The sequence below is a fragment of the Leptonychotes weddellii genome, chromosome 4 (assembly GCF_054177405.1).
Source record: "Leptonychotes weddellii isolate Sample4059 chromosome 4, ASM5417740v2, whole genome shotgun sequence".
NCBI classification, from domain to species: Eukaryota; Metazoa; Chordata; class Mammalia; order Carnivora; family Phocidae; genus Leptonychotes; species Leptonychotes weddellii.
The window spans coordinates 58,278,982-58,304,650 of NC_138372.1; the positions used below are offsets into that span (position 1 = coordinate 58,278,982).

The 25,669-nt window shown below is 37.4% G+C and overlaps 1 protein-coding gene across 4 annotated transcripts in view; it reads left to right on the forward strand.

Annotated features, from left to right (window-relative positions):
- The window catches only part of ST6GALNAC3 (ST6 N-acetylgalactosaminide alpha-2,6-sialyltransferase 3), a 510,866-nt gene extending 494,451 nt beyond the window's left edge, over positions 1-16,415 (forward strand). Inside the window, exons 4-6 of one of the 4 annotated variants that reach the window (XR_014144922.1) lie at positions 6,835-6,973; positions 10,714-10,830; positions 15,983-16,093. Coding sequence is in view for 3 of the 4 variants with exons in the window: in XM_081818654.1 (XP_081674780.1) it covers positions 6,835-7,024 (190 nt within the window). In the remaining variant the exon portion in view is untranslated. Of the gene's footprint in view, positions 1-512; positions 6,809-6,834; positions 7,795-10,713; positions 10,831-15,982 lie in introns of those variants that run through there. The other 3 variants (XM_081818655.1, XM_081818654.1, XM_081818653.1) reach the window with 3 other exon arrangements.
- Positions 16,416-25,669: the final 9,254 nt, after the last annotated feature.

The window sequence follows — 25,669 nt, forward strand, 5'->3', positions numbered from 1 at the left end:
TTGCTTCATCAAGGTAATGAAATATACTTCCACACTAACAATTGGCACAATGTAACTCAGAGAGTATTTTAATCATATTGTCAAAATGGTAACTAAGCCACAATCTTCATGATCAAATATTTCTACCCTAAGTATAATGGAGCACAGATGTACCAAATATCTTACCCTGAAAAATCACAAAGCTTCTTTCAAGCTCTGTAAGAGCATCAGGCCATCCGAAGTTTGCCTCCATTATACGCTGTTTCCTCCTTCCAAGATAGGTATATGTTTGAATGCAGTTGGTGTGATATATAAATTTTATTTGATTTATTAAGGCACTAAGGATCTGGTAAATCTTCCTAAAAGCTTTTATACATAAAAGCTTTTAACTGAGTTCATGGACAAGAATCATGCATGGGTTTGCAAGTAAATGCATTTACTAGGCCCATAATGGATTCTTGCAAATGAATGCTTCATTCTTCATCTCAATTCTTCTCCCCTTTTCTTTTCTTTTTTTTTTTTTTCTTTTTTAGGACAGAAGGATATAGAAAAGTCCCCTATCATTACTATGAACAAGGAAGAGATGAGTGTGATGAATATTTTCTTCATGAACATGCTCCATATGGGGGGCATAGGTTTATCACTGAAAAGAAAGTGTTTGCTAAATGGGCCAAGAAACACAGGATAATATTCACACACCCAAACTGGACAGTGTCTTGATGTTAGTTTTTTCTGATCTTGCCACAACACTTGACATGATCATAATACCACAACTGTGATGCTCATGATGCTGATGATGGTGACGATAAAGACAAAAACACTGACCAAGTTTCTGTACATTCTCCGATACAGATGGTGACTCTGCCAGTAATTTGAACTTGGGATTTCATGGAGGGTGGATGTGCTCTTTACACTCTTTCTGAAGGTTCAACATTACATATACTGCACTTTATAATTTAACTGGAATTGAAATGAAGGCCAGTAACATGACAGCAGTGACCTAAGACATGGGAAGATTATCCTTCAAGATAGCTGCCCAGAATTCTTGAACAGTGAGTAACTTTCAAAAGCCATGGGATTTGGCCTCGTGAGGCAAAGTTATTGACTCTCTGGTCTCTTGAACTTGAGCAGTTCCACCATCTTGAAGAATGGTTGATTGTCAAACACTGACCCAAGAAATGCTGTCTGGGTACAAGTATCTTACCGCAGTTACTAGTTAGCCTAGAGGCAGAGAAGGAATCTCTTCCTGACAGACCCTGGTCCTACAGTACCTCCTATAGCTAAAGCCTCAGGCTATTGCCTAATTAACAATGAAGATATCACAGACATCCCACCCATCAGGATTCTTCAACAATTCAAACACTTAATTCAAAATGGGCCAACTAGCAAATCTTGAGGAATTTTCACTCTCACCACTCCATCCTCACTACCCCAAATAATATAACTAAACACGTCACTAGAGTGATCTCTATTACTGCTTAGTTATTTTTGGTCGAGTCCTAAATATTTCAGAAAGCTATTTAATATGTAAGATACCAACACTGTAATAACATATACTGTGAAAGCGTTCTTTAAACATAACCAAAAGGGTTTGCTAACTGTGCTTCAACATCCAACAACACAAAAATATATGCTTTTTAAAATCATGAAACAAGGAAAGCAAAGCATATTTTTACATCAATTTGTATCCTACCATACTTCATAATATATATTTGTATATTCAGATTTCTACTTTATAGGCTCAGCTGCATCTCTCCATACATTACATTATCGTTGCCAAGTGCCAACCACTAGACATGGAGAGGAAATGATTCCTTGTATTCAATCTGACCAGAGCTTTTGCCTTCTTGGGGTTCATTTTCCCCACAGTGTATCAGTTGTTATATCAGAATAACAACACTAATAATGACCTTAATGTCCAAAGCGCTTTATCATTTAAAGTCCTTATACATATGCTGTCCTATGTGATGCCTGTGACCACCCCACTGGGCTATTGCCTGCACATTCTGACGTCTCCTTAGCAGATGATCTGCAATTTGTTCATTGCTTTGATATATTCCAGATCTTTCCCTCTGCTAATATTTGTATAGAATAGCATTTATGTAGACTAGTAACCAATTGATTTCAGTGCCAAATAAATATATCAGGATTTTGCAAAAAGTATCACAAGGATCGTCCTGGCCATAGACTAGGACTCCTGTGAACGTAGGTACTTTTGAATTTTTTTTTTTAATGACTTTTTAGGTAGAGAAAAATGAGGAAGCAGGGACAACAGGAGGGAATGAATGCAGAGAAATACAGTTTCCTGTCCCATCTTGAGATGACATTGTTCTCCATACACTCATTGCTCATTAAATATGTGAGGCTTGATTTGCTGAGTGGCCGAGAGACCAAAAATATCCTTGCAAATGATTCAAAAGACACAGCCGAGCTTAATTGACAGAATGATTTGAAGGATGAAAGTGATGACGCATTTCACGTGAGCAGCCTTTTGCAGGTCTTTACCAGTGCTGGGTCCCATGATAAGTTCTCATTAAATGGGGCCACCCTGGGCAAAAGCCTCTTTGCTGCTCTCTGCTTGCCATTTGGTTAACACCAATACTCAGAGCCAAGAAAATGGCCAAACGCCACTTCCATCAACACTCCTGTTTTTTCCTCGTGTACTTTTCAGTTCTATGTATGTCAGGTTTTGTTGAGCGGACGATGGATGGAAATGCCCACTCAAAGAAAAATAAACAGATGCAAATGTTAAAATTGTAATACAGATGGTTTTCCCCCCTGTTTTGACACAGAAGTTCCACTTTTAAATAAAAAGGAACACTTGATTATCAGAATGCTTCAGGGAATGCCATAATTTATTTCGTTTTCTGGTAAATGGAGGGTTAAATCGATTTGTTTTAGTCCTTACTAATAAGACACTTTGCCCCCTTCCTGGCTCCCCTGCCTCTCCATGAAAGAGACTTTGCCATACCCACACGTACCCTGCTGTGGGAGGTGTGTGTAGAAAAGTCAGTGTTTCCTCTGGAAGGGTGAGGGGGGGCCTCCCCTCTCCTCTCTTCCTTCCTCTCCCTTCCCCCCCTTTTTTCCTTAACTGAACCCCAACCCCACTTTCTATTGTTGTTGTCTCTTGCCTCCTTTTCTCTAAAAGTGGGAAACAAAAAAACCAGTATTCTTAATTTGGAAACCTAATTAGATGATTTCCAGTGTAATCAGCATTTTGATAGAATCACGTAACTTATTTTTCTCTGCAGTCTTAGTGTTCCCTGCTTCCATTTCCTGTTCCTCTTTACCCTCAGCTTCCCAATTCTAGTGGGAATACAAAGTGTAATTTCTCCCATATTGAGAAATTTGTCATCTAAGATTTACGGATAGAGAAGAGAATGACAAAGGAGCAATTCAGACTTGTCACACAAGTTTCTGGCCAATTTCACTGGTTCTAGCCAACTGAAAGATTTCATCCAGCAGCTAAACATTGAAGAATTCAACCAAACTCACTCATCACTGATGTATATGTATTCCAGAAGTTAATTAACATCTGTAAAAAACAAACATATTCCAATTCCATCCAAGGCTCTAGGCAAATGGACTATTGAAAATGGCCACAATTTGCTGAAATCAGCGTTAAAAACATGCAAGCTAGAAATAATAGAGTAAATATTATTTTTAATTCTGCAGAATTTTAGAAAAAAGCAAGGAAATTTAAAAAGAGTTTTAAAATGAATGTTTGAGTCCTTTCTAAGTTAGCCTCATGACTAAGTAGTAATGATTTATATTGTTATGATGGTAATGTGAATTAGAAAACTTCTATACTATATCTTACCTTGCTATGAAGCCTATCGAAGAAAAACCAATTTGGAAGGATGTTTGTATATATGCACATAGAGTTAGTGTGTGTGTGTGTGTGTGTGTGTGTGTGTGTCTAAAATCATACCTGTAATCCTATATTTTTCAGTGATGTGTATGAATCACAGAAAACCTATTTTAGACCTCAGTGAAATTTGTTGGTTTACATTTTGAATCCTGATGAAAAAATAAAGCAAAAATCCAAATTAAATATACCGATTGTAAAGAGTACATAAGATAATATTCAATGGCTGGCCCATAGAATAAAGCTGGAGAAGCAGCTCTATCTAGAACTGAGAACACAGTCAGGTGCTGCACTTGTCACAGATCAGACCTCTAAGGATAGCAATCTCTGTTGTAGGCTCTGACGATCGCAGTTCAGCTAGTCACACTAAAAAACACTACATCAAGCTGCATTCACACTGAAGTGAATGAACATTGGTCCCCTTATTCAAATAAGCCTGTCTTTGACATAAGCAAAACTCAGATTTGCATGGTTTTTATTATATGGCTAGAGAACTGTGACCATTGTGAAAAGAGAAAAGTGTATAAGGAGATTACACTTTGAGGATTTGAAATGAATCAGCTGTTGTGGGAGCAAGTCTGAATTGGGGACTTTGCTGACCTTTCCAGAAGTATAAAGCCATCAGAAGAGAATCACTTTTGAAGGAACATATCCCGGTAATTGTCCATATTCTCTGTTATCTATGTTTATTGCTAAGACTGCACAACCTTCTGTTATCATGAAATTGTAGGACTAATTTAAGGAATGTAAAAGTGAGTATCTTACTTCCTTGTTGTTAAGAATGATCAAGCTACTGATACTCCTCTAAGAGCGGTTGAGTATGGAAGGTGCTTGGTATAACTGGCATGTCCTATTGTCCAATTATCTCCAGACACCAAGTGTCCTAACTCTCAAACCAATTCGGCTGCTCATTAGTGAAATAATCTATCTGCACTGGCCGGTAAAATTCTACCCTTTGTTTCCACACCGGTCTCTGTACCACACGTCATCTTCGAGGGCAGATACCCTTCTGGAAGGTAAGTCACAGCCCCAAGTGCTCCGCAGGACTTAATCATCATGCAAGATTGAAAGAGTTTTTTCTTTACTTTTTTTTTTTTTAAGATTTTATTTATTTATTTGACAGAGAGAGACACAGCAAGAGAGGGAACACAAGCAGGGGGAGTGGGAGAGGGAGAAGCAGGCTTCCCGCGGAGCAGGGAGCCGGATGCGGGGCTCGATCCCAGGACCCTGAGATCATGACCTGAGCCGAAGGCAGACGCTTAAGGACTGAGCCACCCAGGCACCCCTGAAAGAGTTTTTTCTTTACAGTCCATTCATATGATATTGTTGGAAGAGGAGAATTTTGAAGCTATATTCACTAGGCTCTGAAAATGGTTTCTTTGACTCCGAGATAGCATATTGTTTTGTTGCTTGTTTTTGCAGAACCTTAGAGAAGCCACTAGAGTAAAATTCCATGTAAACTGCTAAAGCATCAAATCAGAACTATCCTTGGGCATTGTAACTTTGCAGAAAATCTCATTTAGTTTTTTTAAGTCCTCTACTTTTTTTTCCCCTTTTCAGAATAGGCACAATTTGTTTATGGAGTAGAAAAGCTCTTCTTTCTCCACAGACATGTTCCCTTTGTTCATGCCTTGGAGACTTCAGAAAAATAGAAGCTCACTTTCATAAAAGTGAAGAACATCTTGACGAATAAATAGCCAACTTCATATATTCACATTTTTGCCTATATAGTGAGCAGTGTCTCCTGAGAAACTCCAAAGAGACACAAACCAGGGCATTTCATGGTTCCTTGTTACTAAATCTTCAAAGTACTAATTTCCTTGTGTTTAACTTTGCTGTCATTGCTACTGAGTAAATACCCATTTCTATTACAAACAGTATATTTTATGCTTCACTCATTTTTCTGAGTTCACACAATTTTTGCTGTAGTCTCTCATTCACTTTAAAAACCTGTAATCTTCATCTATTTATAGCAGAGACTGTAAACGCACAGTTTGTGCACTTGGTGAGCTTTTTTTCTAGCATCATATTGCTTTATTTATAGGCACCATGCCTTAGAATAAAGCTTACTAAATGGCAAAGGGCTACTGGCGTATTTCAGTTTGGTTTGTTTTTACAAGATAAGTGAAGAGTTGTGAACAAAGCCAGAGAGTATTTGTCATTGAAAGAAAAAAAGCAAGGCAGGAGTGGGGGTGAGGGGCAGAGGGAGATACTCAATATACTCAGTACCCAGGGCAGAAAGGCATCCAGGGTACTACTGCAGACAATGACAAGAGAAAATGTTGGTTAGCCTCTAGAATATGTTTTGTCCACATTAACTATCTAATGCTGAGGCATATTTCAATTCTTGCTGTATCAGACCTGATAGCAAGTTGGGTAAGTACGTACGCTGCTTAAAATACAGAAGTCTTCATTCTTTCCTCCCTCCCTCTTCATTACTTCCCTCCTTTTCTTCCTCCGCTCCTCTTTTTCTCCCTAATTTTCTTTCTAGAAAACTCAGCACTCTTGAAGTTGAACATTATATGTGGGCAGTTTCTCATTTTACAAATCAACTTCTAGTACTCTACCAAACTCTGTAGGCAACCCCTATTTGGATATGATCTTAAAATGAGTCTTCTTTGGAAATAAAATTATAATAACTTATATGCCATGTTTATTATAAGGCTGTATACCTCATTCAATCCCCTCAAGTACTCTGTGAGGTATGTAATGTTACTATCACTGTGTCACATACAAAGAAAGAGAAGCACAAAGAGGTTAAGTTGCTTGACCAAGGTGGCACAATGAGGTTTTTATAACCAGGCAGTGTGACCCAAAGTCCATACCTAGTTGGAGCAGGCTAATAGGTATAACCAATGACCCCAACATTTCGGTGACTAACAATAAGATTTGTTTAGATGCTCCTCTCCAACCAGCTTGTCTCTAAGGATGATTCAAAGACACAGGCTCCTCCCATCATGTGGCTTTGCCCTCCTCTGCATCCTTAGAAACCGCACGATTTGGCCTGCTAATGGGGAAAGAGCATGGAGGATTCTGCATTGGAAGGTTTCATACATAAGTCCGGAAGTGGTGTGCAGACTCCATCCACATTCCATCAGACAGGCTCAGTCATGTGGCCTGGTAGAGGTGAGCAGTGTTATCTGGTGTTCCAGGAGGAAAAGGACCAGAGATTGGTGAACATGTAGCAGTCTCTGTCATAATATTCTTAGTCATGATAACATATAGCTTAAAAAAATTACTGTTTTGTGCAACTGTATGGATGAATTATGTTGATAATCCTTCTTAAGAACACTTAAGAAAAAACTTCTCTTCACATGGATGTCAGTATCTACACCCAAACAAAATAAACTAGGGAACAAAATATTGTTCTAGGTCCTATAATGTCAAAAAGAGAGGAAATTTTTTCCCTTACCCAAAGAAATAAAGACAAATTAACATGCTAGCAACACTTTCAAGTGACTTAATTCTACCAACAGTAGAAGTAACGTGACTTTTAATGTCTTACTGGCCTTTGATTAACATAAGATAGATCCATCCTTGCCTCCAATCAACCAGTTTTGTGTTGTGTGCCTCTTTCCTTTGTAAGATGTCACAAAGATCAACTTCCCTTTTAAACTTCCCTTTGGTCTTCAGGTCTATGCAATGTTGTGATCATTTTTTTTTTAAGTAAAAAATGAAACTGGTGGTTCTCATATCTGAAAATAACAAATATCTCTCATGTATGTCCCTCTCTTTCTCTGTGCACATTGGCATATGAGCTTGTTCACGGAGAAGAGTCCTAATATGTCCATATTTCCCTTGTCCAGCACATGGTATATTCCCATGGAGAGAGGCCCTTCAGAATGTTTCTCTTCAGCTCCCAACATTTTTCTTCCTTTCTCAATACTTTCTATTTTTGCACATTATTTTCTTTAAGCTATCTAGAAATCCTTTTCCCTTAATGCTAACAGAATTCCACATCCTAAAGTTCTTTCTCACCTAATAGGAAACTATTTGCTGTCTTGGGAAAAATGCTTTGTATGTTAGCATATAAATTTTCTTAGTTTGTCCACTGAGAGAGATTAGTTGAGACTCTAAAAACAAAATAATTAGAGAAGAGAAGCTGCCAATGTTTACCTTCTTCCAGATCAATGTGGAATTCCTTTTAAGGACAAGAAACTATAGCACCTGGTTGGTAAATCACATAAGTTTGAATTTCTGGGTAAGGCTTGTTAACAGGTGATAATATCTGAAGGTGCTTTCAAGGATTAAATGGAGGTTCTTACCAGCCCTTAGCCCATGGCTAAAGCTGCTGAATAACACAAATACACAGTATCCACATGCACTGGCAGCATCTTACACCATGCATTGTTAAGAGTTCTTGCATCTGTCACGGGTAACATTTTGCAAACATACAATTTTCTATGCTTATGAAGTCAGTTAAAAATCTACGTAATCTTCCATAATAATTTTCCTCCACATGCCTAAATTTCCGCAGAAATATAACAGATACAATGCAATTCACTTAGAATGGTTTTCCGTCTTTAGTGGCAGTTTTACCTGAACTTAAAATGGTTTGTCCAACACATCTTTTGGTGATGCTGATTATAATGGGTTTCATCCCTAGTTTAAAAAAAAAAAAAAAAAAAGGATATACTCTATTATCTTTGATAGATAAAAGGGGCATTAATGTCGAATGAGGACATTAATGTCATGCAAATGGATCTGTGGATCATGCAGAGCTGTGAGTGGCTGTTCAATATGGAACAATATAAAAAGGGGAAAAAAGCATTCAACAACACAAACATATGGGTTCAATACAACCAAATGAAATTTGACAGGAACAAATGTAAAGCAGGGCACTTAGGTTCGAAAAAGACAAGGGCATGACTTAACAGCAGTACTCATGAGAAGTATTTGGAGGTTTTAGAACACTCTAATGTGATACATAGCAATCTAAAAGGTCACTGTGACCTAAGATGCGTAGAAGAGTCTAAGTCAAGATAGCAAGGTTCAGAATTGATCAGACTACTTCTGGAAATATTTTTAAAAACTTGTTTTTTCTCCTTAATAAGAAATTGCAAGCATTTTCCCAATGTCACTAAGTTGTCCTAAAACGTTTTTAATAGCTATATTGTGCCATAATGTATTTAACCATTCCTCCATCATTTTTCACTATATGATGAACAGGCTTGTTTATGAAGTTTTGGACTCTTCTCTGATTTTTTCTCTTTTATTGTACCAACGTACAGAGGTGACTACTTCCCGGCACCCTTGCCAAAAATTGGTGTTATTTTTTCCATCTTTGCCAATTTTACATATGCTAAAAAAGTTATCTTGCTTTAATTAGCATCTAGCTGATTACTATGGGAATTAAACACTTTTGCATATTTCTTGGAAATTTGTATTTCTTCTTTCATGAATTAGTTCTTCCCACTTTTCATTGCAGTGGAAGTCACAATACCTTAAAGATACAGACAAGTGAGAATTCATTCAGAAGAAAGGGAACAAGTGAAGGGCAACCAGGATCACAAGAGAACCAGAAGTCGCGTTGCACCAGAGATTAGAAACATTTAGCTGATGTGATAGAAAGTTTTAGGAAGAACTAAATTCAAACATTTAAAAGGCATTAATGCAGGTACAAAATGAGTTTCAAATTCTGTGGCTCCATTGAACAGAACTACAGCCAATGTGTAAAATTTCAGATTTTATCTCAAGAGATTCAGAAAAATCCAAAATTAGAGTGTAGGTTTTTAGAATGAGTAAATTTGTGGAAAGTATTCACAGACAGATCAGACTACCTACTTGTTCAGTATTTCATGTGACTAGATAGAAAGTTGGATTCCTTGGTCCCCAAGGTCCCCTCCAAAACACATGTTCTATGAAATGGGATGCAACTCCATGTGGGAAAGCAAGATTTGACACGGAAGCTCTGAAAAAATTAGCCTAAAATGCTTGAGTGTGGGGGCTCCTTGCCTTAGCAGCAGCATATTCAGATACTATCTCTTAAGTTATTTCTAGGGGGGGACATCGGAGGGGGAGACGAACCATGAGAGACGATGGACTCTGAAAAACAAACTGAGGGTTCTAGAGGGGAGGGGGGTAGGAAGATGGGTTAGCCTGGTGATGGGTATTAAAGAGGGCACGTTCTGCATGGAGCACTGGGTGTTATGCACAAACAATGAATCTTGGAACACTGCATCAAAAACTAATGATGTAATGTATGGTGATTAACATAACAATAAAAAAATTTAGAAAAAGAAAACAAGTTATTTCTAGTGATAGCAAATTTCACCAAATTCATGTTCCGAATTGGTTCCCAAATGTTGGGAGTACATTCCATAGCTGGTTGGTGCACACATGTACATGCCACAACCACCAACCCCAACTCTAATACTGCTGATCACTGACTTCATCCCTGAATGCTTCACAAGGAGCTATAACTTCCTTTGCTTCCCAGTGGGGGAAATTTGTTCACATTTCACACATTCATATTTTTATATACTTGCTATTGTGCTATGTCTTTGAAATGTAATGACTCAAGAAAATTACTTTTGATATCATAGCATTCCTCATCTTGGTAATTTATGATAATAGATGTCACTGTAGATTTAAGAGTCATTTATATTGTCCACCTTCTCCTATTTCTGCTAGATTAAATAAATTCTTCATATCGAGTTTTGCTGCATTTTTCTGGTTTCTAGTCTGTATCACTCACTTTCAGTATATTTATAATCCTTTTATCTGGTCTTTGTAGTTTCAAAAAATGGTGCCTTGGATATTTTACATTTTGAGCAATCAATGCCCTTTTCAAATTGCCCTCTTAAGGTTTTTGTAAAATAATATTCTCTATAATACTTTAAATTACCTGTCTTTTCCTTTACTAGACTTAATCCAAGAAGACTAATTGAACATTAAGCATTTTAATCATCCCACACTGTCAAACCTGTCTTCTCATTACTGAGAATTGGATAGGCCATGAGCTTAATTGTGTTCCTGGCAATGTAAGTAGACTGGAAGCTTGCTAATATGATTAGTATGTAACTATAGAATTAGTCCTGGTATTTATTAATATCTGTACAAAAATATTATTTTAACAAATGTACATGGAATATAACAAAATTAATGGTACTTTGTTAGTGCTTTGGAGAGAACAGAGATGAGTAGGCTATGGTACTTATCTTTATGGAGTTTACAAAAAAAATTAGAAAACTAAATCAAAGTTCCAAATAACTACAAGATAACCCAGAACAAGTTAATGGCCACAAAAATGATGCAAATGAAAATGTTGCATATGTTACAGAAGTAAAAGAAATCTAAGGAAAGGATTCAAATATAAAAATTGTCATTACATTATATGTGCAAGTAATGTTCAAATATACCTATAGGGTGATTCAAACTCTCAGGATGACGCAGCACATGGTGCGATCTCAGGAAGTGCATCTTGAATTTCTATTAACAATGCCTTATAGAAATTATTAATACAGGAGACAGCCACCAAGACATAAGGACACTTTCATCTAACACAAGATGAGGGTTTCTGACAGCAGTATCTTGTAGAAGTAGAGCAATGTTTGTTTGAAAATGTAGGAGTTATTTTTGAAAAGTGAAATGAAAATGTCCATGGTATAGTAAAATGCTAAAAACTCTTCTCCTGTCTGCTCTGAAATCTGCTAGGGGACCCCAGGGTTCAGTCAAGCCTCTGGTACTATTTTTAAATGTATTCATTGAACAAACAGTACCTTTCAAAGACATTTCAAAGTAAGCTGTAAATTCAAATAGCATAGGATGTGGAACCAATGTAGGTGTAAATATGGATTCGTTTTATCCCTTCTATCCATATAGATCAATTAGTCTTGTATTATTATTCTTGATATGCATTCATTCTCAGCTTTAGCAGTTACCATGAATGTGAATTACCCTGATTATGCTTTTTCTTATGATGTTTTCATCTATACTTATCTACTGAGCTTAAATGAAAATTTTCTAATGTAATGATAGCTATATGCATCTAACTGGAGACTTAAGCAGGGCTAAGAAACAGACTGGGAAAGTAAAAATCACTATATGCACCTGTCCCGACTTTCACTTGTCTACAACTTCCAAAGAAAATCTAAAAGAGGAGTCACACTTATGTGATTAAATGGCTTTCATGACCTGAATAACCTACTTATGCCTTTGTGGAAGTGACCTAGTCCAGGAAAAAGTACTGGTGGTAGGAGAGTTACTCTGGGTGGAGAATGGGTAAAGGGAGAGGAGATAGCTAGCTGTAAGATTAATACCTTCCATGTCTCTTCTCAATCTCTGCTGAAATCTTATGTTCTTTCCAAAAGGCTCTTCTCCATTATCTATTCAGCTAGAAGGGCTACCCAGGTGATCTCATGAGTTATGGTTATTGAATCCAGAAAGAGATCCACATATACTTGGTCAACTGATTTTTATAAAGATGCTGAAGTTATTCAATGAAAAAAGAATAGTCTTTTCAATATATGGTGCTAAAAGAACTGGATATCTATATGGGAAAAAAAATGAATCTCAACTCTTACCTCACACCACATAGAAAAATTAACCTGAGATGTATGACTGATCTAAGCATAAAAGGACAATAAAAATTCTAGAAGAAAACAAAGTATAAAATCTTCCTGACTTTGGATTAGACAAAAATTTCCTCAGATACAAAAAAACAAAAATCATAAAAGAAAAATATTAACAAATGGAGATTTAACCAAATTAAAAATGTTCTGAAAGACATTGTTAAGAAAATGAAAATGAAATGAAAATAAGTCACAGACAGGAGAACATATTTGCAATACACACAGCCAACAAATAATTGGTATCCTGAATATATAAAGAATTTTTACAACTCAATAATAAAAAGATAAACATCTCAATTTAAAAAATGGGCAACCAATTTGAACATATGCTTCACAAGGGAAGATACACAAATGAACAAAAAGCACATGAAAAGATGCTGAACATCACAGTGAACAGGAAATACAAATTACAATGGAACACTCTACTAGGCATAAGGGACTTATTGGGTGAAAAATCTCAACACAGTTCCTGCCTTTATGAAAGTTTACAGTGTAATGAGAAACACAGAGAAGTGAATAGGCATTCACAAACAATGAGATAGTGCTGGGAAAGGAAAAATACAGGTGCTTTGGAGGTAATGACAGAGGAAATCCTAACACAGACAAGACGTGGAAAGGGGATTATCAAGGCAGACTTCCTGATGAAAGTGAATTTAAGCTGAGATCAGAAAAATGAATGGAATCAAATTGAGCAAAGGAGGTATGAAGAAGATAAGCATGGACAAGGAACAGTATAATATAGAAAAAGATGAAAAGAGAAAGCATGACAAGTTCAAAAATCTAGGTTTACTTACTATGGCTGGCTTGAGGAAAATCACGGGGATGAGAAGTGGAAAGTGGTGGTTAGAGATAAATATGCAACTTAATAAGTCTTATAGGGTGTGATTAGGAATTAGAATTTTATTACAAGAGCAATGCATGGAAAGCATAGAAAGGTTTTAAACAAAGACATATTTCTGACTTGCTTTTTAAAGGATCACAGAGAGGGGCGCCTGGGTGGTTCAGTCATTAAGCGTCTGCCTTTGGCTCAGGTCATGATCCCAGGGTCCTGGGATCAAGCCCTGCATTGGGCTCCCTGCTTAGCGGGAAGCTTGCTTCTCCCTCTCCCACTCCCCCTGCTTGTGTTCCCTCTCTTGCTGTCTCTCTCTCAAATAAATAAATAAAATCTTAAAAAAAAAAAAAAGGGATCACAGAGAAAAGAGAGAAATCAAGTTGTTAGCTTGAACAATTGGGCAGATATTGATATTACTATTTATGATAGGAAATGTAATAGAAGAAGCAATTAGAGATTGAGTTCTAGACATGGTCAGTTTGAGGTATATATAGGACACTGAAATGAAGTTTTACATATGAAGCTCAAGAGAAAGGTCTAGTCTAGAGATATAAATTTGGGAGTTATCTGTGTAATAGAGAATAGAATGTGATAAGTGCTATGATAAAAATATGTACAGAATAACATAAAGGCCTAAAGACCATCTATATTAATTATCTATTGCTGTGTAACAAATTATCACAGTCACTTCAAACGACACACATTTATTATATCACAATTTCTGCAGGCATGGCTTATCTGGGACCTCTTCTGTACCGTTTCTCACACAGCTGCAATCAAGGTGTTGACCAGGACTGACACCCCATCAGAGTTCAGCTGGGGAAGGATCCACTTCCAAGTTCATGTGGTTGTTGGCTAAATTCAGTTCCTTGATGGCTGTAAGCTGGAGGCTATTCTTAATACCTTGCCATGGGGGCCTCTCCATAGGGCAGCTCACCAACACGGCAGCTTGCTTTATCAAAGTCACCAAAGGAGGCGCCTGGGTGGCTCAGTCACTAAGCATCTGCCTTCGGCTCAGGTCATGATCCCAGGGTCCTGGGTTAGAGCCCCGCATGGGGCTCCCTGCTCAGCAGGAAGCCTGCTTCTCCCTTTCCCACTCCCCCTGCTTATGTTCCCTCTCTAGCTGTCTCTCTCTGTCAAATAAATAAATAAAATCTTAAAAAAAAAAAAGTCACCAAAGAAACAGTCTGCTAGCAAGATAAAAGTTAAAATCTCTTGTAATTTAATCATGGACATGACATCACCTCAATGTTAAGATATTCTAGTGGCTAGAAGCAAGTTCCTAAAGAGGAGGGGATTACATAAAGCCATGAATACCAATAGTCAGTATCATTACAGAGTACCCACAAGCTATCTACCTCTCCATCTCTTCCCCGAAGAGGTAAAAAAGCTTCCACATGATAGTGATGCATGAATCTGGGGGGAAGTATGTGAATTCTAAATAGTAAAAAGCAAAGGGCAGATTGGTGATGTCTCAGTTTCTCATCTTGATATTGACTGGTAAAATTTCTATATCTTCCTATGTCAGAATTGACCATAGATCAAATCGACCAACATATACAAAGCTGTAATAAATCTAGTATATAACTTGAAAGAATGACTACAACTGAAAATAATCCCATAGAGTTGCCTTTACAAAAAAAAAAATCAAGAAGAGGGGGAAAGATTTTAAGAAATTACCATGTTTACAAATGTACAAATGAATGGAGAAAAGAATATTACATAGTTAGAGTGGAGTTCTGGTAGTAAAAAGAAGCATAGCAGGTGCATAGGTATAAATGAAGGAGTATTAATTCAGTCATTATCAAGAGTCGAGGGAGTAAAATCTGTTTCTAAATATGCTTTGTTTATTATTTGACTTCCCAAACAAGAACAAACACATCGGGAATTGAGAATCCCAGACATACTGGCACCAGATAGGTTCTGAGATGATGGAAAGAGGACAGAAACAGTGAGAAATTCAGTCAAGTTTTTAAAATTGGTATGATGGTAGGAATACTGTTTCCAGAAATGCAATGAGCCATAGGCTAGAAAAAAGGAAAAAGAACTGAGATCACATTTTTAATTAGGGTAAAACATGCATCATCAATGTTAAGTGTATAGAAGGGAAATTGCAAGATCTCAAAAAAAAAAAAAAAGACAGAAGTATCTTTCACATTTGATATTCTGAATGAGCAATATTTATCAGATTATTCATTTATAATTTATTCATTTAATAAATATTTACTAAGTGACCATTGAAAGTTTAAGTAAAAGCAATTTAGAACTTTTCTTTAAGTAGGAAACTATAATATTTCAAATTAACACTCAGGCCTGGTGCTAGGTTATCTGTATCACAGCTGGAATGTGGCAAAGGAATGGAGAAAAAAATAAAATAAAGAGCTTTCGGATCTATACCACCTATGGCTAAAATGAAGTTGTTATTTCCTCTCTGGCTCTAATGACAGAAAATATTCCTGACTTGGGGACACAAAGTGACAATTCAGAACTCTTGACAGAAAGAAGAAAATTAAATTTAGAATATATTCTAAGTAATAATTTCAGAGATTTTTTTGATTGTGATCTTTCTCAATGGAAAAAGTTAGTGGATGATGTAACTCTGGAGTTGAGTAAAAAAAAAAAGATACCCAAGTAAAAATAATAGTAAATGATTTCAAGTATCATATTTGGTTCTCTTCTTGTACTCTATATTAATGCTTGGTCGCTGTTATTTTTATTTTCCCAACACAGATTCTTTTCTTTTGCCTCTTTCTTCATCTGGTCATCTAGTAACAACCATGATCATCAGGGTGAGTCTATAATCCATGATGGGCCAAACTTCGGACCATATCATCTTGCCCATGGTGATTGGTTTGGAATGGGTGTCTATCCCACCAAAGTCAATCAGATCTCATTCCTGTGATTGAAGTATGGATTCTGGAAGAAAGGAATTGACTCTTCCCAGTGATATTGCTATGAAGATATACTAGTAATCTATTTGACCAATGGTGATCTTCACTTTAATTGGAAAAATGCCCATGCTGCATAGAAGCTAAGAGACAAAAAAGCTAGCTGGTGATACTTTGAACCCTCAAAAAAATCATGAATAATGCTTATTCTCTATGTTTTTCTCAATTATATGAGCCAATAAATGCCTCTTTTCTTTTTTGTTTTATAAAAACTATCTAAGAACTGAACTGGATTTTTACTATTTTATTTGCTGTCAAAAGAATCTAGACTAATGAAATCTACCAACATGTTTTGAAAGATATTGTCTACTATATTGCACTTATTAAGTAAAAAGTAATTTGTTTTATATTTTTAATAACAGAAATTTTCTAAATTTCTAATCAGGATGAAAAAACTAGAATTATTAATTGAGTTGACAGAATTCCAACCAAAGGAAAAGAAATGTAATGCATTGCTAACTTTTGGAAACTAATCAAAGGTAAACATAAGACTTCTGTGAAGTTTTGCAAAAGATGACAAAGACTTAGGACCTATGTGACTATCCCAGACTGCCCTAGATTCAAAGGCTCCAGTGTGGAAACTATGCTCTCGAGGTCAAATCTCTCTTATAACACTTACAACATAATAATGTAACTCATGGCTTGCATGCCTTTCTGCCCTATTAGACATTGAGATTTTTGAAGGTAAGAATAGTGGTGTAGAAACTACTAAATGTTCCCTAATATCTATTTTTCCTTTTTTTTTTTTTTTGTGGTGACAAAGCCTCTAGCTTTTGGCTGGGCATTTGGTCATGCACCTTTGCAGGTGAGTATGGTCATATTATTAAGTTCTGGTCAATGAGATGTAAGCCTGACTGTTGTGTAAGCTTGAGGCTTCAACTTTCTTACAAAATGGCTGATAGATTTCTAATTCCATATAAGAAGTGAGCATCCCATCTCTCACTGTTTACAGCTAAAATCCCTAGTCAAAAAAAATAAAAGAACTGAGAACTCTGAAAACTAAATAATAGCAGTCAGACTGGAGATAGAAAGAAATTTGAAGAATATCCCAAATGGCAGTGAATTCCTTGTTTGCTTGTTTTTCCTCTCATATCTACTGGATTACATTCTAGGTATCCCAAATCCTAGAACAGTGCATTATGCATGGATAGAAAATTCTCCCAGGGGCTCCTGGGTGGCTCAGTTGGTTAAGTGTCCATCTCTTGATTTCAGCTCAGGTCATGACCTCAGGGTCCTAAGATCAAGATCCACACTGGGCATGGAGCCTATTTAAGATTCTCTCTCTCTCCCTCTCTCTTTGCCCCTCCTCCCACTCCCTACTTGCACACATACACACACACACACACACACACACTCTCAAAAGAAGAAAAAGAAAGAAGAAAGAAAGAAAGAAGAAAGAAAGAAAGAAAAAAAGAAAGAAAGAAGAAAGATCTCCCCCCAAAATTCTCTCTCTCTCCAACAAGAGGGCTATAAAGACAGGCTCCTAGAGGATGGAGCCTCAGCAATGAAGCTGCATCCCTCCAGTAGTGGTGGTAAGAAGTGGCACCTAAGGCTCTTTTCTCTGAATTCTCCACTTCAAGGCAGACACAACAGGGGGAAGTGCTGGGCAAACAGGGAGGCTAAAGGACTGGACTTAGGGACAGAGCATCAGAAAAGGGTGCTTCTGAGAGCCAGAGTTATGGGGAAAATCACAGAGAGGAAGGAGGTAAGGAAAGGGTTCCTTTAATTCTGTGTATGAAAAGTGGCATCTACAAAAGCCCACAACCTAACATCACACTGAATGGTGAAAGACTGAATGCTTTTCTTCCATGCTTTGCAACAAGGCAAAGATGTCTGCTTTCACCATTCTTATTTGTCATTGTACTGGAAGTCCTATTCAGCATGATAAGACAAGAAACAGGAATAAAAAGCATATGATGGGAACAAAACTCTCCCTATTCCTGGTTGACAGAATTGTTTACACAGAAAAATCCCAACAAATCTATAAAAAAAAAATTCTAGCATTAATTAGGGATTTTAGAAAAATCGCAGGAAAAGAGATAATATACAAAACCAGTTGTATTTGTATACTTCACAATGAACAATTAGAAATTTAAAACAAAAGGCCATTTACAAATTTACAATAGCTATACAAGTAAGAGAGAAATATCAGTTTTATAGCAACCATTCTTTAAGGGTCTCTCACATTCCTGATGTTTTGCAAGCAAGGCACTGGTGCTCTTTCTTCCAAACTACCCTTTCAACAACATTTACACAAAGAACATAAATAAAAATCCCAGTAGGAGGGGTGCCTGGGTGGCTCAGTCCTTAAGCATCTGCCTTCTGCTCAGGTCATGATCCCAGGGTCCTGGGATGGAGCCCCACATCCATTGGGCTCCCTGCTTCATGGGGAGCCTGCTTCTCCCTCCCTTGCTCCTGCTGTGTTCTCTCTTTTGTGTTCTCTCTCTCTGTCAAATAAATAAAATAAAATCTTAAAAAAAAAATCCTTCTGGGATTTTTTTTTTGTAGATCTAGACAAGCTGACTCTAACATTTTATGGAATGGCAAAAGAAATAAGGTAACTTAAACAATTTGTAAAGATGAAAACAGAGTTGGAGGGGGGAGGCAGGTGGTGGGTATGGGGTAACTGGGTGAGGGGCATTAAGGAGGGCATGTGATGAGATGAGCACTGGGTGTTATAGGCAACTGATGAATTGTTAAACACTACATCTGAAACTAATGATGTACTATATGCTGGGTAATTGAATTTAAATTTTAAAAAGGGGGAGAAAAAAGAAAGAGTTGGAAGACTCACATTACCAAATTTTAAGACTTACTATAAAGCTACAGTAAGAGAACAGGGTGGTAAAAGGATAGAAACATAGATCAATGGAACAGAATTGAGACGGTCTAGAAATAAACCCATACAAATATGTTCAACTGAATTTTGTCAAAGGTGCAAAGGCAATTTAATAAAGAAAGGATAGTCATTTCAATGGTGCTAGAACAATTGGACATCAATAAGCAAAACAAAACAAAAAACCCTAGGCCCATTCTTCAAGCAAAACACAAGTTAATTCAAAATGGGTCATAGACTTTAACTAATAAAACTTTTAGAAGAAACTCTTCATGATCTTGGATTGAGCAAAGAGTTCTTATATATCTGGCACCAAAAACACAATCCACAAAAGAAAAAATATTGAAAAATTGGACTTCATAAAAATTGAAAATGTTTCTATGAGAAAAACACTCTTCAGAATATAAAAAAGAGCTATAGAATGGGAAAAATATTTGCATATCACATATCTAACAAAGGATTTTTAAACAGAACTGTCTTGGTCAGCTTGGGTTGCTATAACAAAACACCACAAACAGACTGACTTAAATAACATACATTTATTTCTCACATTTGGAAAGGCTGGGAAGTCCAGGAGCAAGAGGCTAGCCAATTTGGTGCCTATTGAGAGCCCTCCTCCTAGACTACAGATGACTGTCTTCTTGCTGTGTGCTCACATGGTGGAGGGAGGGAGAGAGAGAGAGAGAGCAAGAGGGAGCATGCCCTCAAGGTTTCTTCTTACTAAGGGCACTAATCGTCTCAAAAACCCCATCCTCATGATCTCATCTACGTCTGGTTACCTCCCAAAGGCCCCACCTCCTAATACCATCACATTGGGTTAGGGCATCAACACATGAATTTTGGGACACAAACATTCAATCCATAACAAGACTACATAAATCTCAATAATGAAAAAAAACCAACTCAGTATAAAAATGGGCAAAAGAGTTGGACAGTCAGGATTCTGGGGGAAGTCAGTCCTTTTTCCTAAGGCCTTTGACTGAATGAGGCCCACCCACATTATAGATAGTAATCTGCTTTATTCAAAGCTTAGTGATTTTAGTGTTAATCTCATCTTGAAATTATCTTCATAGCAAAATTCAGATGTGTTTGGCCAAACATCTGGATACTCTGGCCTAACCAAGTTGACATATAAAATTAACCACATAGAGACATTTCCCCAATGAAAATATATAGATTGAAATAACTACTTGAAACGATGGTCAGCATTGTTAGTCATTAGGGGAATGCAAATTAAAACCGTATTGATATACCACCACACACATACCTATTAGAATGGCTTAAAAAAAACCCAACCAAACAAAAAAAGCAAAGCAATAAAAACAACAAAATATCACAATATTATATGCTGTGAGGATGCATAGCAATCTGAATGTGTAGAAGAGAATGTAAAATGGGACAGCCATACAGGAAACAGGGAGTTTCTTATAATGTTAAACATATACTTATATACTTAACTTATGACCCAGCAATCCTACTCTTATGTTCAGAACAAAAACCTGTCCATGAATATTTACATCAAGTTTATTCATAATCACTCAAACTGGAAATGGCATAGAAGTCCTTCAACAGGTGAATGGATTCATTGTAGTACATCCACACTATGAAATATTACTCTGCAATTAAAAAAATATGAACACAATATGAATGAATATCAAGTGTGTTAGGCTATGTGAAAGAAACCAGAACTAAAATGTTACTTACTACATAATTCCATTTATATGACATTCTTTAAAAGGCAAAAGTATAGGGATAGAGAATAATCAGTGGTTTCCAAGGGTTGAGTTTGTCAGGGGTAGGGTGTTGACTCTAAAGGAGTAGAATGAAGGAATTTGGGGGGCGGATAGAGCTGTTTTGTTAATACACATCTTTGTATGTATTAAAACTCAGAATTGTACACAAAAAGCTATTTTTTGTAACAAAAATGATAATGATGAAGTCTTTCAAAACTAGACAGCTGACACCTATCCTTTGTCCCCTCTACTTTGTCTGAGAACATGAATGTGAACTTGGACTATGACAACATGGATGGTGAAAATTACCTGAAAATCAGCAACATACTAGCCCTGTCCCTCTGGGGCTATTATTTGAAGGTTTCTATTAGTAGAAGTCAAACTATTCTGTATAATAATCAATATCATTCATTTATGATTCCCCAGGAATCTATGAACATGTACATATTCAATAAATAACTTCTAGACAAAGAGAGATTAACAAAATGTTACCTCTTAATTATCAAAATACTGTATTCCTCAGTTTGGCTAGTTATAAAATATTGTTAGAATCATCTCACCAAGGAGTTGAAAGAGAAGTGTTTACCATGATCATTCTTCCTTGGTAAAAGGAAGAGTATGGTTGAGCCCATCTTGGATAAATCAGTCATTGTATCTATGGACCCACCACACCAAATAATCCACTCAACTGGTTTAAGACCATTCAATCTAAAGCAGTCTGACTCTCTCCTGGCTGAGGTTCCAAGACTCTGGGCAGCTGTGAGTTGACATGTATAGGGAACTCTCTTGTGAACCTCATTCCAGTCTCACATTCCCCAGAGAGACTTCCCCTGCCCAATTTTTTTTTTTAAGATTTTATTTATTTGACAGAGAGAGACACAGCGAGAGAGGAAACACAAGCAGGGGGAGTGGGAGAGCAAGAAGCAGGCTTCCCAGGGAACAAGGAGCCCGAAGCTCTATCCCAGGACCCTGGGATCATGACCTGAGCCGAAGGCAGACGCTTAATGACTGAGACACCCAGGCGCCCCTTCCCCTGCCAAATTTTCCTGGACTGTATCACTTAAATGAAAACTCCAGTTTTAGGATCTGTGAGTTCCCAAACACTCCTATCTGTTAGAATCTTAGAATTCCTTTTTACACTTACAAAACTAGGCAAAAATTCAGAGGGCTTTAATTTTGAAATACCCAAATCCTGTGAACCTAACTTACCATCTTCCTGTGACTTAAGTTACAAGCACCTCAGATCTAAACAAGTTCTGTAACAATCAAAACCTACCTTTCAACAATTTTTTTGAAATCCATTGTTCATTCAATAAACATGTTTTCCACCATAAGGCTTCAATCTGGAATTTGAAAACTAGCCCTAGTTTCATTCTGTCTAGGCTATCTCCTCTCTTCATCATATATATCATCACACACACACACACACACACACACCCTGGTTTCCCCATTTGGAGGTCAAGTATTCTATTTAATTCTTTTATATCCTGGTCTGCATCTACCCAGCCCTAGTATTTACATGGTATTTAGCTCAAGGTAAACACTAAATATATTTCTTAAATAAATAGCAATAACAAAAACTGTAATTCAAAAACTACAAAAAAAAATAAATTTGGTTATGGCAAGTAATCGAAGAAAGGGAAGTGGACAAACGTTTTTAGCAACACATTTATCAGTTGTTTGCTCCATGCTGGGCCTTTGGTCTATGCATTTATGGTTCTTCTGGTGCCATAGCTGCCATTGGACTCTAGAGATTAAATCTCTTGTCTGCAATGGATCAAAACCTGATTATGGTTTTGGATCAAAATCAGAGGAGCACTTTGAAGCCTTAAAGCTTCTGAACTCTGACAACATGAGGATTTTGGATCAAAGTGTCACCAGCCGAACACCTATTTCGTGTAAAATGAATAAATCCTGGGGAGTTAAAGGTTTTCAGAATTTCTGTGTCTGACTTTTCTGACATTATTTTAAAACTTTGATGTACTTTAGCTGGCTCACTTTTCTGAGTCTATATTCATTTATCACAATGACTCCTTAATGGTATCTTTCTGGGAATTTTCAACTCCTGAAGAAAATGAATTTAATATTATTTTTTAAATTAGGAGATTCCCAATAAAAAAATGTGTTAATTCATTCAGTCAGAAAATATGAGTACATACTATATATAGGGCAAGGTGTTACAAATAAAAAATGGGCCTGTCTTCTAAGAGTTTACCATCTAGTAATAAAGATAAAGTGTGTACATCCAATATTACACCTTAAAAAGCATGATAAGAGGTTCTGATTCCAGTGATGGCATACTAACTTGTACAAGACCAACATTCACTGCCAAGAACAACTGGGAAGGCTGGATAAAATATGAACTCCCCCCAAAAAATCTGTTGGAAACCCTGGGGAGCTATCAAGGATGCAAGAAACCAAGATCCTTGGAAAAAGGAAATAGATAAGCCAGATATTTGTCTCCGCTTTTCCCTTCAAAGCATTTGCTGATTTGTAGGCAGCCTCTGAGACACTAAGAAGCTAAGTAAAGTTTTCAACAGTCTATGGAGCTTGGGAATAAAAAATTCAAGTCCTATTAAAGAGAAAGAGCTATGACAAACACCTAAGACTTTCAGTTGAAACCCTTAAAGGACTTCTCACTAGAAAAAAAGCTAACAAGAAATAGACCAGCCCACATGAAACTGGGTTCTAATCATCTTGATCTCAAGTTGAATTAAAGTGATTTACCCCAGCCTAACTGTCTGCCAAGAAAACAAATAAAACAGGGGGGAGGAGCAAGATGGCGGAGGAGTAGGAGACCTAAATTTCATCTGGTCCCAGGAATTCAGCTAGATGCAGATCAAACCATTCTGAACACCTATGAACTCAACAGGAGATCAAAGAAAAGAAATGCAGCAACCCTCTGAACATAAAAGCAACCACTTTCTGGAAGGTAGGACAGGTGGAGAAGTGAATCCAAGGCAATATTCGGGAGGATAGACGGCAGGGGAGGGGGCCTCCAGCAGCCGCTACTACCGGCAAATGATAGAGCAGCGGAGCACAAAATCGGAACTTTTAGAAGTCTGCTCCGCTGAGGAACGTCGCTCCAGTGGCTAAGTGGGGGGTGGAACCCTCGCTGGGACAGTGTGGTCTCAGGACCCTCGGGGTCACAGAAAGACCGGGGGTGCCTGAGTGTGGCAGAGCTCCCAGGGATCGGACCGGAGAAGCCGGCTGCAGAGACAGAGCCGAGGCCCGGGCTCTCAGCTCAGGGTTGCCATAAACCGTGATCCGCAACACAGTCGGGCCACTGCTTCTCCAGCAGGGACCCAACAAGCAGCAGATCCGGGGAGACTCCCCTTCCTCCCCTGGGAGGAGCGGTGCAGGAGTTCACCGCGGGGATCTGCTGGGGTCGTGTGCCAGAGATAGAAATGCTCAGTCACAGGCCGGGTGAGCATGGAGTGCGGCTGGAGACCGGGGAGACGGGAGTGACTGACTGCTTTTCTCTGGGGGCGCACTGAGGAGCGGGGCCCTGACTTCTCGGCTCCTCTGGGGCAGAGATTGGGAGGCTGCCATTTTCACTTGCATCCTCCAAAGCTGTACCGAAAGCTTGCAGGGAACAAAAGCTCCCGAGAGCAAACTCGAGCAGATTACTCAGCCCAGACCAACAAGGACGGGGCAATTCTGCCTCCAGCAAAGAGATTTGGGAACCACGGCAACAGGCCTCCCCCAGAAGATCAGCAAGAACAGCCAGCCAAGACCAAGTTTACCGATCAATGAGAACAGCAGAACTCCAGAGCTAGGGGAATACTGCACATAGAATCCATGACTTTTTTACCATGATTCTTTAGTCTTTCAAAGTTAATTTTTTTTTAATTTCTTTTTCTTTTTCTTTTTTTGAATTTTTCTTTTTCCCTTTTTCAACCTAATTCTTATCAATCCCTTTTTAAAAATATATTTTTTATTTTTAGAGTCATATTCTATCCCTTCAGAGTAGTTAACCTTATTTTTGGTATATATATATAAATTATTCTCTCTTTAAAATTTTGGGATACAGTTTCCTCTAACAGACCAAAATATACCCTAAATCTCTAGTGTATGGCTTTATTCTAGTCTCCTGCCTGATCACATTCTCTCCCATTTTTTTTTCAAATCCTCTTCTTTCTTTTTTCAACCAACTTCTTATCAATTCCTTTTATAAAATCTTTTATAATTTTCATCTTTACAGTCATATGCCATCCTTTCATTGTATTTACCCTTATTTTTGTACATATATAAGTTTTTCTTTCTTTAAAATTTGGAGAGGCACTTTTTTCTAAGAGACCAAAATACGCCAAAAATCTAGTGTGTGGCACTGATCTATGCACCAACCTGATCATATTTGATCCTATTCTGTTTTTGTTTGTTTGTTTTTATCTTTATCTTTTTCTTTTTTCTTTCTTTCCCTTTCTTTTCCCCCAGTTTCAGGTCTCTTCTGATTTGTTTAGTGTATATTTTTCTGTGGTCATTGTTACCCTGTTAGCATTTTGTTCTCTCATTCACCTATTATCCTCTGGACAAAATGACAAGATGGAAAAAATCATCTCAAAAAAAAGAAAAAGAGGCAGTACCGACTGCCAGGGACCTAATCAATACGGACATTAGTAAGATGTCAGAACTAGAGTTCAGAATGATTTTAAAGATACTAGCTGGGCTTGAAAAAAGCATAGAAGATATTAGAGAAACCCTTTCTGGAGAAATAAAAGAACTAAAATCTAACCAAATCAAAATCAAAAAGGCTATTAATGAGGTGCAATTAAAAATGGAGGCTCTAACTGCTAGGATAAATGAGGCAAAAGAGAGAATTAGTGATATAGAAGACCAAATGATGGGAAATAAAGAAGCTGAGAAAAAGAGAGATAAACAACTACTGGATCACGAGGGC